General features: G+C 36.1%; 1 protein-coding gene across 1 annotated transcript in view; it reads right to left on the minus strand.

Annotated features, from left to right (window-relative positions):
* Positions 1 to 14654, minus strand: part of KIAA0825 — a gene marked incomplete at its 3' end in the record, with an annotated part of 217959 nt that overhangs the window by 197290 nt on the left and 6015 nt on the right. Inside the window, exons 2-3 of the mRNA XM_084305804.1 lie at positions 10202 to 10370; positions 4351 to 5020 (exon numbers count right to left, since the gene is read on the minus strand). Coding sequence (XP_084161930.1) covers positions 4351 to 5020; positions 10202 to 10370 — 839 coding nt within the window. The remainder of the gene's footprint in view (positions 1 to 4350; positions 5021 to 10201; positions 10371 to 14654) is intronic.

A 14654-nucleotide genomic window follows, 5' to 3' on the forward strand; every position in this document is an offset into this window, starting at 1 on the left:
CTTTAAGTAATGAACCAAAATGGAAAATGAAGCAAAAAATCACAGGAGATTAGCTAAAAACCAGCTGTCTGGATGATTCATTACATGCTAATTATGTTAACAAATACACAACTTTTTTTGTTTTTTTTTTTTAAATACTTAACAGTATGTAAGTTTCTGAAAGAAACATACAATTATTAAGATAGAAATACTATATATATATATATATATATATATGTATGTATGTATGTGTGTATATATATTTGGGGGCAGGATAAAGGGAACCTTCCTTGGATATTATTTTACCAAATTCAGAACACTGATGTTGTGGAGAGGGTACACACACCAACAAGGTGGGCCCATGCTAGATAAAAATCAATTACTAATGCAGCCCAGTTAAGAATGCCTGAATTCTGCATGGTTAAAGATATTAAGAGGCACTGATTTACCTAGTAACAGGATGAAGTTAAAACATAACATGAGCTATCTCCACTACAGTTGGCAATTAAAGGTATAAGTTCCAAAATATTTGCCTCTTTTAACATATCAATTTGCAAGCTTACTTCTCAGAGCATTCTTATCCTCAGTCCTGATAAACAGACATGATTTTGTTACAGTAGTTAACAAATAACTCTTCTAATGGAACATGAAAGAAAAAGCATTAATTCCTTACTTCCCAAATAGATTGTTATACATGAAAAATTGTGAAGATTTATAACTCTGTTAAAGACTGTTATAGACTGTCTTTGTATTCCTGACAGAAGTAGGTCATCTATATAGTTTTCTGAGGATCTTTTTTTTTTCTTTTTTCTTTTTTTTTCCCTGTTATTTTCTTTTCTCTCCTATACAGGAGGATCAATTACAGTAGTTTTTAGGAAAAAAATAAAATAAAATTCCCGGGGGGGGGGGGTGGGGGGGAGAACTAAGTAAATACAAGGTGTTTTTTTCACCTGTGGGATAACAGTCCCCATTGAATACTCTGGATTAAATTATTTTGCTGTTTTGAAACGTGCTGGTTTGGTGGTTCCCAGAGGGCAGAGGCAACATGCATCAAAAAATAAGAAACACACTGGTAGAGCTTTCTTTCAGCTAGGAAAACAAAAACAAATATCCTTCCCCTTCTCCCCTTCCATTCAATGCTCCAGTATGTTTGGCTTTGCTATTTTTTTAGTTTTATTTTTTGATACTCAACAAACTGGGTATCACTGTCAAGCCAACCTATTAAAAGTTGTCTTTTAACTTAAGTTATGTATAAACTCAGCCTTCCACTCTTGACTGTGTGAGGCCAGCAAAGGTGTCCTGGACCTTATCAGTATTTAATAAGAGTTGGAAGCAGGAAAAGCCATTTGACAGTAATAACTTGTCTACAGTTATAAACCTCACAAAACAGTTATTCTATAGATTTTTTTCCAAAATATTTCTTTCAATATAAACAGACTAGCGAACACTTTAATTCCAAGGGGAAAATGCCTTTTTCTGAGTTAGCATAGTACAAATCTGGTACAGTCAAACATTTGGAAGAGTCTCTTATTAGAAAAGCCTCTTCACATATGAGCTCACATTCAATTACCTACTTAATAATAATTGCTTCAGTAATGATACAAGTATAATTTTTACTTCATTTGATTAATAATTACAACATAATAGACATGGCTTGAAAATTAAATGAGATTAAAAATAAAAATCCTGTATAACTTCCTAGCTCTGACCCCTTACTCTATCCTGTTGGCTAAACTGTTGTCACTAGTTTGGCTGATTCTGCAGAAAACTAGTGAGAGGTTGCAGGTGAATCAATGCATTCCTCCATGCCATCCTCTTGAAGTACAATACTAGGAAATACTATATGGTCAACAGATGAAGAAATGAACATGATAGCCACTAAGAAGACATTTTGAATATTAACTGATATTAAGAAACAATACTTCTAAACACATTTTATAGCTGTACTGTGATTAACCCTGGTGAGCAACTGAGCCCCACAGAGCTGCTGTTCCCTCCCTCTACACAGCAGGATGGGGGTGAGAATCAGAGGGGCCAAAGTGAGAAAACTGGTGGGTTGAGAAAAAGACAGCTTAATAGGTAAAGCGAAAGCTGTGCACACAAGCAAAGCAGAAGGAATTTGTTCCCTCCATCCTATTGACAGGCAGATGTTCAGCCATTTCCAGGCAAGCAAGACTCATCATGCCTAATGGGGACTTGGACAGACAAATGCCATGACTCTAGCCATCACAGAATCACAGAATTATTTCCCTCAGTTTTTCTTGCTGAGCATGATGTTGTATGGTATGGACCATTGCTGGGGTCAGCTGGGGTCAGCTGTTTTGGCTGTGTCCTCCCAGCCTGCTGGCTGACAGGGCAGCATGAGAAACCGCAGAGTAGAGACATTCTTCCTATTATCTAAAATCTAAATCTAATATCTAAATCTACCCTTTTTCAGTTTAAAGCCATTACTCCGTGTCCTATCACTATAATCCCTAATAAAGAACCCGAATCACTCTCCCATCACTGGTTACCCACCTGTCATTTTTTTGGCAGTGAAACCCTCTCATGACTCGTAACCCCACATATAGCTCAAAGATACTCTTCTACTCATTTATTGCATAACTCAGATTTATACTGACACTACTTCTTGTTCCCCACCAACACTCCATCCCATTAATTACGTCAGCTTTATCTTGAACTTGTCATCTTTTCACATTATTTCTCTGATTACCTCTTCTTTTTCTTTCATGTGTTCCTCCATATTTCAGTTCCTGTTGAAAAGTTATTTCCGCATTTCTTCCAGTGGAATTTCTAGTTGACTTAGATTAGCATGCAGATTGATTTTAAAACTCACAAGAGTATAATTTTCTTCTGAGCAGACCTGACAGATCATCACCTTCCTGTGTTGGGTTTCCACGGCAATGTTTTGGTAGCAGAGGGGCTGCAGGGGCAGCCTCTGTGAGCAGAGCCCAGCAGCTGCCCCATGCCAGAGAGGAGCCAGCTCCAGCTGTTCCACAAGGGACCTGCTGCTGGCCAGAGCTGGGCTGTCAGAGATGCTGGTTGGGCCTCAGAGAGCAGACTGAAGAAAGGGGAAAAAAATCTTCTGTGCTACAGCAGCTGGGAGAGAGGGGTGAGAGCCAGCCCTGCAGCCCCCAGGTGAGTGCAGCAGGAGGTCAGGAGGTGCTGCAGGCAGGCAGCAGCAGTTCCCCTGCGGGCTGTGCAGGGAGAGGCCCCTGGTGGAGCAGGCTGTCCCTCTGCAGCCCATGGGTCCCACATGGAGCAGATCTCCACGCTGCAGCCCCCCCATGGGTGGAGGAGCCCCTGGTGAAGCAGGTGGATGTGGCCTGGAGGAGGCTGCGGCCCATGGAGAGCCCCTGCAGGAGCAGGCCCCAGGCCAGAGCTGCAGCCCGTGGAGAGGAGCCCACGCAGGAGCAGGGGTCTGGGGGAGCTGCTGCCCACCCATGGGGGACCCGTGCTGGAGCAGTTTGCTCCTGGGGGATGGATGGACCCCTTGGGACAGAGCCATGTGGGAGCAGTTCCTGAAGAGCTGCTGCCTGTGGGCAGCCCTTGCAGGTGTTTTAGTTTGCTTTTAGTTCTCACTGCTCTGGTCTGTCATTAGTAGGCAATAAATTACGTTAATTTACCTATATACAATTATGTTATGAAAGTTTCCATGCTGTGTCACTTTTTTGCAGAGCTCTGATTCCCCCTTTGCAGATTGGCTTGTCATGAATCGCCAATTGGAAAAAAAAAAAAAAAGAAAAAAGGGTAGATGTTATACATTGATAACAGATTAATTTACTGAAGAAATTACCAGGTAGAATTAACTATAACTAACAGCATATTCACGAGAATATAAACTCTAAATGTTTTTTGTTTGTTTGTTTGTTTGTTGAGAACTAAGATCTGCATAGTAATCTTTTTGCATCACCTCTAGTGTACAAATTTGTCTACTTCATGGTCAGAAAACTTCTAGCAATCAAAATAAAATGTGTAGGGAAAAGACTGATGAGCTTGAAGACCCTTTGTTTTTTTTTAAATCTGGATTAGATAGTTCTTATTCCATTGTATATTTCAGTAGTTGAAATAAGATGAATTAAAAAAAGAAAAAAGATTAAGACATGACAACATTATACAGTGAAGCATAAAGGGATTTCTACATAAACATAAGAAATTTTCCATTACTTTAAAACCATTTTTTACCACAATTCTGACATAGTCTATAACTCAATTGCAATAATGCATTTAAAACATAAACCTGTAATTAATAACCTTTGGCCTCTCTCTTCACAGGAAATAACCAGGTGTATTGGAAAAAAAAAAAAAAAAAAAAGGTCATATAATTAAAATAATATCTAACTACAATGAACATAAAATAAGTCTACTAACCCACAGCATGAACTGTTCCTCTATGCTTCTTTGATATCTTGTTTGCCTTAACTATATGCAGAGCATTTTCTTTGAACTGCAGCTCGCAAAGTCTTTCAAGAAGAACCGTTATTTCTTCAGTGATGGTATCCAGATAAGTTTCATTAATAAACTTCAATGATGAAGAAGGATCAATAGTTCCACTTAGTACATAGAAATCTTCTTTTATCATTGTGCACAGTGTGGGTATTGAACTTTGGTAGCCGTGAACGACTTTATCAAAATTTGTTTCACCACAGCTAGACAAAATACAGTTCTGTAGAAGATCACTAACCAGTTTATTCTGCATGTTTTGGTATCTCATTAAGACTTCTGATTCAGGGTAAAGAAACAAAAGTTGCTGTATGCACTGAGTTTTAAACTGTATTTGTTGTTGCAAAGCATTACTATTTGTTTCTTCTTGACTTTGCAGTCTATTTACTAAAAATCGTCGAAGGTGCAATCTCACATCATCCCAGAGAGATTTCATGTCCATAGTTGAATCATCCTCAATGGCATGAATGGAAGATGTAAACTCAAAAGACGTCCCGCTTGGAGTACAGGGAAATGAGACACCACACTGACTAGAGAGATCCAGAAGGAAGTGAAGTATCATTTCTTCTTGATTTTGCTCATTTTTCAGCAAGCTTTGCTAACAAAAGTAAATCAGACAGTATTTTAGAAATGTTTTGTTAACTTTGGTTAATAAAATTAACAGCTTTGTGCTAGAGTACCAATTATTTCCAATGCTAATTATCTTACCAGCAAATGAGAAAATGAAACAAATTGCTCTATAAACAACAGAAATAACAAAGGCTGTTTTCCAATGAATTTATGCTCCCATCCATCTCTTTGTCTACCTACTCCAGTGAATTTACATTATTCTTCCCATCTTTCTTACATCCTCAATCCATTTTGTCAATCAGTCCTATCCCACAATTCAAAGGAAAGCCTAGAAAAAACATAGCTCATTAGATAAGCCTTGGCAGATGATACTGTTTGTTCAGGTCCACACAAACATCTTGGAAAGAAAATTATATGAAATTAACACTTACAAGGATAATAAGAGGTTTTGCTCATAAAACCAAGATGGGATTTATAAAATAAAACTCTGTTGCCCTCTGTGTTCTGGTTCAGCAGGCAACTGTGAGAAAGGCTATTCTATTCATTAAATAATCTGCCCAGAACTGCCTTGAACTACAAATAAAAACTTAAGAATTGAACAATGGGCTTAGATCATATAGGGCAAAAGAGTAAGAAGCTGCGTATCCTGTCAAATCCAGGTGCAGACTGATACATTAACAGTATGGGAGCCTCAAAATACATCTCAGCTACACAGATCGAGGTAGAAGAAAGACAGTTAACAGAATATCCATGAAGCCACTTGGATACATGTGCAGACTTCACTGCATCTGAAAAGCCTCCCTATTTCATGGACAGGATCTCTGATCTTAGAACTCCTTCAAATCCAAGATGCCAACCAGCAAATAAAAGGTTCTTGTCACACCTCGATGCCTTCTACTTGGCTCACAATGACATAAATGTAAACAGCACTCTGCAGCTTTCTTTGATATGCTTGAGGAATCACTTGGATAAAGAAGTGGCATCCAATATATTAGTAGAAGGCAGGCCCAGAAGCCCCTTGGTCAGTGGATTCTTAAATCTATTTCCTGTCTTGGAGAAAAAATCTTGCCCATTATAAACCCATTTCCCACACCCTCCACATTCTTCCTGCTGCAGGTTGGCTTTGCCTGCATCCCTAGGCTCATCAAAGTTGTATTGAACAGACTCACTCTCAGTCTTCCAGCTGCATGAGAGACAACTACAGATTTTGCCATCACAGTCACAAAAAAAAAAAAAAAAGAAAAAGAAAGAAAAAGAGAAATTGCTTGCACATTTGCAAGCCTGAAGTGAATCAGGATATGGAGACCATCTTGCTTGCTCCCTCACCTCCCATCAGTTCTCTCAAAGATCTTCCAACATAGAAAGTGTTGTGGCAAACCGTGTAAGTATAGATTTTTCCTCTCATGTCCTTTATTTGGGTCTCTCCAACCTATAATGCAAGGCTCGTAAGGCAACTTTCAGAAACCTTTTATACTCAGAACTACTGATTTAGTTCTAACTAAACTATTTACAGGAAATAATCAGTTTTATTTCTTTTCTCATTATGAAAGAGAGAAATAAATCTTATTTGAGTATGGTAGTACTTCAATAATTTTGAAATTAAAAAAAAAAAAGTTTGTTCTTTCTACTATAGCAATATTTTATCCATAGATAATTTAAGAAATACAAAAAAGACAACATTTTTGACAAACTTTTCAGTGTGACTTTTTTGCATGCTTTTCAGTCACAGCAATTTTTTATTATCAGAACTTCTTGTATTTTTTCTTAATGACTAAAACTGTTGCACTATTATGGGAGAAAGCAACAATTTAACCTACCTGCCCTTTATTTTAGAGCATTCCATTATGAAAAATAAAAAACTTGTACCACAGTAGGTAATTCTGAACAAAAGAGAGAGCACAATAACCTTCCATATAGGAAAGTCTTAAAAATTGACTAACTAGCTATTTTTCTTCCACTTCACATCTTTATTTCATGGAGCTCCCTATGCAATTTTGTACTTACTAGTAGGAAACATATGTTGTAGACAGAACAATAAAGGAAATTATCAGTCAAGTATCTTCCTATAAAAACATGCATGTAATAGAAATATGTGGAACCAATTAATATCTTAAATAGTGGAAATTAATATGCATATATGTAAGGCTGATTTGATTTCATCTTATTGTCTACTAAAGCATTCTATGAGGTGTTGTGGATGCAAAGACAATGTGTTGAGCTGGTAAACTGAGACTCTACTCACTAACTGCTGCTAGCATAGTTAGAGTAGCTGGAAAGTCAAGTGCCCACAGATAGACTTATGAATTTAAAGGTTTGTTTTGTTTTGTTTTGTTTTAATGAAGTATGATCAACGATTATATTCTGAAATAAACAGAACAGGAAAAGGTGTCAAACCAGTGATTGTAACTCATGCCTTTACATGATGAATCCAAAATGTCTTCCAAGCAAATCCATATGCTGTTTTTTAAGGTTAAACCAAAACATTTTTATTCATGAAAGCCAGTAAGAATTTTAATAGTTTCAAATGCTTTGCAACTTAGACTAAAACGTAAAAAAAAAGGAATTTGCAGATGCCATCTTAGACTTAGTATTCCTCAGAAAAAGTCCCTGAAGTGAACAGTGAAGGTCTGAAAACACAGTATAATCAAGTGTCTTTGAACACTGCCTGTATTGACACAGGCTTTTCTATCTGAAAGTTTATCTTTAAGAAATACTTCAAAAGATGATGACAAAACTATTCAAGAGAAAGAGATCCAAATTAGTGTCTAAAGGTTTTAGAGAAGTGTGAAAAGTTCTCTTATGAGTACAGAAAGTCAGTGATAAAAGTACACAAAAAAAGACTTGCATTCTATCAACTAGACTACTACCTGGTATAGACTACATCCAGTATTGTTAAGGTTTTCTTGAAAGAGATTTGCCATTAGTTTAGGTGGTAGGCAATTTAATGAAGATGTGTCCGTATACAGATTCAGCTACTAAGTATTTAAAACTACAGACTAGTACACAGAATGATGAGATTTCACATAACTGAAGTCTTTTAGGGTTCATGAAGAACCTCTCAGTATTTCCATGAGAGCTTATAACTGCTTGAGAATACCACATTGCATTATTTATTTATTTATTTATTTTAAATTTGTTCCAGAAGCTTAAGAGACAAGTGGAAAACCTAACAAAATAAACATACATAATGAGGTATAGTAACAAATAGGGATACTGTCCAGAGGTGGAAAGAAGGTTAATTTTATTGAATATATATTGTATGATATTTAACTTGTCATTTGTAAGCTTTTAATTAAGTCAACTCAGTAATTAATTCAATGGATGGAAATACACAGTTAAGAAAGGTCAGGCTGTAGTAATCTCATTAATGCTGAATACAACTGAAAACAGTTTAATGCACATGTGTTTATGGAGCTAAGGATGAGTATAACTTCCTACAGATGGACAGATGGTGCTAGTGCAGATGCACATTTCATGTGTAGTCTCATCAAGGCAATAGGCTGGCTTATCTGAGAAGCCACGAGCCTGAAAACAGTTTTGTCCCAGTTCCCAAGCTCCACAGATGTTCGTTCTCCCGATAAGCTGTGCAGCGTTAAGGTTTTGAGGCTTCTCACCCTTCTAAACTGTCTGTTTAGCAGCCTCCCAAAGAGCTGCTCCCAAGGTTTAACAGCCCACAGCCAGACTGTCATGAAGTCTGTAGACTCTTGGGAAGCTGAGAGCTAGAAAGCACGTTTTGCGTACGATACATCCAAATTTTTTGCAGAGATGGGGATATTTTGGAGTTTGCCAAACAAATGCCGCCACCTGGTGTTCAGGTATATGGCTTAAAGTGACCCGGGAGAAGGATGAGCACAGGCAACGGACACGGGTAAGTAAGACATCATTGCCATGCCCTCTTCTGAGGGTGTTAAGTAAGGATATAACTGGACTAAGAGAAGTATTAAACAACTCGTAAATCCGTATTTTCTGGGATTCTCCCATTTTGTCTAAATCAAGTCTGACAAGTATCAGTCTGACATCCTTGAGCAGCATGATTATTAACAGCAACACGCATACTGATCACCCATGTAAGAAAGGGATTAAATCACTTCCTCACCACACGAACATTAAAGACCTGGTATTCCTAGAAATGACTTCATAATTTGACATATCTTCAATTAAGCAGGGCTATCAGTCATGTAATTCAGTGGATTCAAGTGTGACTGAAAGATCAACAACCAGGTTTATGAATCAAAAACAAAAACAAAACCAACCGACCAAACAAACAAAAAAAAACACAACCCACCAAAAAGAATAATAAATTTTTAAAAAGGAGATTTGATGAAATTTGAGCTTTAGCCAGAAGTTCCATATGAGAAAAATCTCCACTTCTTGTAACCAGGTTTCTTCTGCCAATATGGGATATCTTATCCTAAAGGTGTTCACATCCAATGACAAAATCATGACTAAGAAGTAACCCAGAATAATTCACTGGACAAAGTCTATATTTATTTGTGTTGATACTCGTATATATGTATGTTATATAAACAAGCATTTATGTAGTTTCTATACAAAGTTGAAGGCTGCCATTTATTGAGGTATTATCCTTCATTTATTTAGACAATTCAATTTTCCAGAATTCCACTTCCACGTATTTATTCTAACACTAACTTTTCAGGAAAAATTGGGGTAAAAATCACATCTTTTTTCACCAAAGTGAAACATGACTTCTGGTTAGGTCCAGTTACACAACTTGCAAGAAAAATGGATGTAGCTCCCACATGCTGATTTAGGAAAAAGTAGATATGAAGTTAATGCCTAAACAACACATAAAGCACAACAATCTGTATTAGATGGGATATATTCGTACTGATACAAGTGACGAGAAAGAATTAAAATTAACAGACTGTGTGTAGACAGTAACTTCATATGTTTTCACCTTCAAATGTTTATAAAACAGTATTGGTGATGCTGAACATGTGGAAGTATCAGCAAATTTTTTTAGATCCAAGTTTGTCTAGTTAGGACATGATCAAAAGGAAGCATAAACCCCTGATGCAGACATAAAATCAGGACTAAGCTTTATGTTAAGTTTTCTGGACTATATTCACAATAGTGAAGACTGAAATAAAGCTAACAGGAAAGAAAACAAACAAACAAACAAACAAACCATAAGCATCATATAATAAACTTTCCCAAACATTAAACTTTGTAGTAAACAATTTTTTACCAGGGTCCTGAGGAACTCCATCAGCTCTCCATGTGGTGTAGATGAAGGTCTGAGAGAAATAAAATTGCAGTTGTTTAGCCACTGAAGGCAGTCATTTGTGCTTTGCAGTATTTCATCAGTACATATTTCATTTACTTCTGATTGAAGGTCTTTAAGACACTGTTCCATGCTATAAAGAAAAAAAAAAACAAAACTTTTTAAAAAAATAAATTAAATTAGTCACACTAAATAAGGCCTGAGTTTCCAGCATTTATATTATAATGTACTTTAAAAAGTTCTCACACAATCTTGTACTTTCCAGTAAAGCAGTTGGTGAATAAGATATTTCTCACCTTAAGAGCTGGTATTTAATTAGCTATGGAAGATAATATAAGCCGAATTAGCTACCATATACAAAGGTGAATGTATCATTCTGTTCCTTTAGCAATCAGCAGTTGCTTTATAATACATAAGATATTAACAACTTCTTAAAGACCAATTGACACACCACAGAAAAAGCTGAAAAGAATTTTAGTCACTTTTGCTGAGAAAGCAGATCTTTTATTTCCTGTTTTTTGTTATTAGAATATCTGAAAGAAAGTTTGTTTTCAAGGAGCTGATCCACTTTTTAACAGCCCTATTTGTGAAATCATGGTAATATGATATGGTAATTACTGTGATTTCAGTTGCAAAAATCACAAGAACAGCTGATTATCCAAACAGGTTTCATTTCTGTTGGTGTTTCTATTTGGCATCTACATGAAAAGAACAGAAAATAAAAATCCAGAAACAGTCTACCTCCACATAATTTCCTATAAAAACACCTTTTCACTATTTCAGAACTACTTATCTTAAAAGCGATGCTTAATGTTTTATCTGATTTCTATTAATAAAATAGTATTGACTATTTATTAAACCTAGGCAGACCTAGGTTTAATAGTAACAAAGCCAACACTAAGACCAAATTTTGGTATATGGCCATGCAAAGCAATTCTCACTATTCCTTTAATTTTATTCCGGAGTATATTTGTTAAATTGTTTATGTTCTTACATAATGGATGTAAGGTTTGATGCAAGTTAAAGTTTAGTTCTTTCTGTTAGTGGAGTTAAAGATCTAGATGACACCCAGCTAGCTCTTTACAGATACTTCAGTGGCTGATACTTTTGATCGTGTTATTCTGTTTTCATGACATCAGCCAAACAACAAGAAAGCCTATTGTACTGACTCTTTGTTTTATATAGATGAAGTATGTTTGTTTTTCTTTACCTGCTCTCTAACATTTACAAACTAATATGTTTGGCAAAGTAGACAAGAAGACTAGAAAAGAGAAGAGAAGAAAATGAGGGTAGAAGGAGAGGAAAGAAAAGAAACTGAATATCAAAGTGTGTAACAAGGTAAAGTGTATTACAAGTAGTGACAAAAATACCAGCTTTTCCAAAACACATGCAATGAAACACTTTAAATTCGTAACCTCGAGTACAGTATGGATATTTTCTTCTGCATTACTCCTCTGTACAGAAAGATTAATTTAACAAATGTTTATAAAACATGCAATCTGCTTTAAATATGAAGAAATAACAAATCTCAAACACTACTAACCTATACAAATTTGTAGCAAGTGGTGAAACTGATGATGAAAAGCCATTTTGCTTATTGCCCACTGACTACATTTTGTCAATTGATGGTGCCTATAGTACCGTGGAAGAAGAATTTATTTGTTTTTGTTTGTTTGTTTCTACTGGATTTTCTCCTTTACTGAGTGATTTGCATTTTATTTCTTTTACAGATATTATGCAATGTACCCTAAACTCCTTCTAGTTGTTTCATTCTGATCAATAATGATAAAATAAATCACTATCATCCATACCTTTGGCAACAGTCTGTTAATTTGAATTTACATTTTAGAAAATCAAAGGAAAACAAAAAGCAAATGATCACACCAAATTATGTGCTGGGTTTTCCTTTTACTTTTAAGTAGCCTGCAACAAATATAATGTATTTTGTTCTCAGAATGCCATGAAGACATCAGTGATGATAAATATCATTTTGTGCCTTGTTTCTTTCAAATAGTCATAGAAAATAACAAGCTGCAAAAGTAAAATGTATCAATGGTAAAAAGAATGTAAGGACTACTCTGTGCTGTAACTTAAGTGCAGAGTGCCTATGACATTTTGAAAGGGGAAAAAAAATAAATTAAATGTTTCCAAAACAAAGATTACTATAAAATTTACCTAAGTTACTTATTTTAAGTTTACTTACTTTAAAACTTAAAAATATGTGGGTCATTTTGAACAGCTTCTTACTTCCCTATATTTAATTGTATTTAATAACAATTACGGATAGATTAGTTTCATGCTTAAAAGGCATGATAAACCAGTCAAAGTGTATTTTACTTACATGAAGACACTGCATTTTACAGCTGCATTATCTTAAAGAAACAAATGCAGTAAGTTGAACGAATGGAAAAATATATTACAACCTCTAAAATATTATGAATACATGGGTGGTCTACACACCTCTCTCCATAAAATTGAAGTGGAAGTCTTTTCAAGACTTTTCTGAGCATCAGTGGGCTCAGAATGATGTGCACTGAAATGAGCATCGGCTCATTGTCACAGGACCTTATCAGGAGCACACAGGACTTCCACTGATAAAACAATCTTTCTCTGCCTGTGGCACAGTCAGGTTCCTGGTGGGACAGCCCAGCCATGAATGCTGATTCTAAACTTGATGAAAGATTGGTATGTATCTTTTTAACTTGAGAAACCTGTTCTTTGGAGTATGAAACAATATGCCATGACTCCAGGAACACAAGCTACAGCTTTTATTGTGGTATGCTGATGTGCCTCATTCAGCCATACCCAACAGATAACAGCACTGGGCATTGTAATAGGGACCACTGCTCTTAGCCTCTGCCAGTCTGCTTCAATTAGGAACCAGCTTTCACACTCATCTTCGACATCTGAATTGGTGTGCAAGTCAATAAAACACAAACCACGGACAAGCCACAGCCTTCGCAGGAATAGATATTCCAGCTATTTGTCCCAACACTGATAAGGGGATTAGGAGGATACATTTCAGTGGACCTTCCTGTAGGTACCAACCATGACAATTCTATTAATTCTGTTTAATCCTTTTATCTCAGTAAGATAAAAGTGTTATTTGTACTAAAACTGTTTTCCACTAAATAAAATATTTTCATACTGTTTACTTACAACATACAATATAATATGATATATGATATGATATATGATTACAATACAATATAAATGAAGATACAACTCCATCTGAATTTAGTAATATTTATAAAAGGCAAGTAAACAGCGCTAGGTGCGTGGAGAGTCCATGCTCTACCAACATGCACACCCAACTGTGGAACTTCCTAAATATATATAGAGCATTGCTTTTACGTATTCATAAGAAACCCGAGTACGCCTATACGTATGTATAACTTATCCCCACTTCGTATCATAATTCTCTTGGTGGTAGTCATTGGGGGTTGTGGGGATGAAGGCCCCATCACTGCTAGCAACCTTTTGTTCCTGGATCCCGTCCAGACCGTAGGGGCAGCTTCAACTGCCTCCCTTTTCTTCTGCACATGCTCTGCCCTCCACAAGGTTCCCAAAAGCAACAAAACATGATTGACACCAACCCACAGGAGGCCATCTTTGCCCACATTTCGTTAACCCTTGAAACCACACTAAAAATATGATTATCAACAAATTTTAATGGTTCCAACCAGCAAACGCCCAGCAACTTCCATGCTTTGACGGCTGGAGAACAAGCAACCCAAGACCGCATGGCATCTCCTGAATCGCCCTTCTTGGTTCCCTCTAAACTCTTTATATTCCTGATGGCCTCATCGTTAAGAGTCTGATGTTAACACCAATCATGGCGCTTGTCGACCCCCATGGCCACACTCCCACATCTCCCCCTTCTTTATTAACATCAACCATCTTCTTGACACGAATTATTACTTCATATATCACAATACTGTAGTTAAACATGATATCAAAAATATTGCTATTTCTCACTTTTATGAGTTTTGTCAACATATACTATTATTTAGGATTACGCCTTTATATTAATTAAATTATTAAATAAAATATTTAGGTTTTTGTTTACCTCTGAAAAAAAAACAAAACTCTTTTTGTGCATCATCTGAGTTTAGAAAGCAGCTATTTTAAATAAAATACTTCCTCCGAATTACAATTATCCTTACAGTATATAAAACTTTATAATTTTGTATTTGTGTAGAAAAGTCTGTTTTCCAAGTTTGCTGAAGTTTCAAAAGCTCTACACAAAAGATATGATCTTGATGTCAAAAATATGCTCAAGGTATGTAATGAATTGTATTCTTACAATCACAAACAAGTACAGTCACAAATCATAAAATCCTATATACATTTTTTTCCCAAGTAATCCTTTTTCAGTAAAGGTTCAATGAAATTATATTTTAGTAAGTTCACTGCA

The sequence above is a fragment of the Netta rufina genome, assembly GCF_964035555.1.
Source record: "Netta rufina genome assembly, chromosome: Z".
NCBI classification, from domain to species: Eukaryota; Metazoa; Chordata; class Aves; order Anseriformes; family Anatidae; genus Netta; species Netta rufina.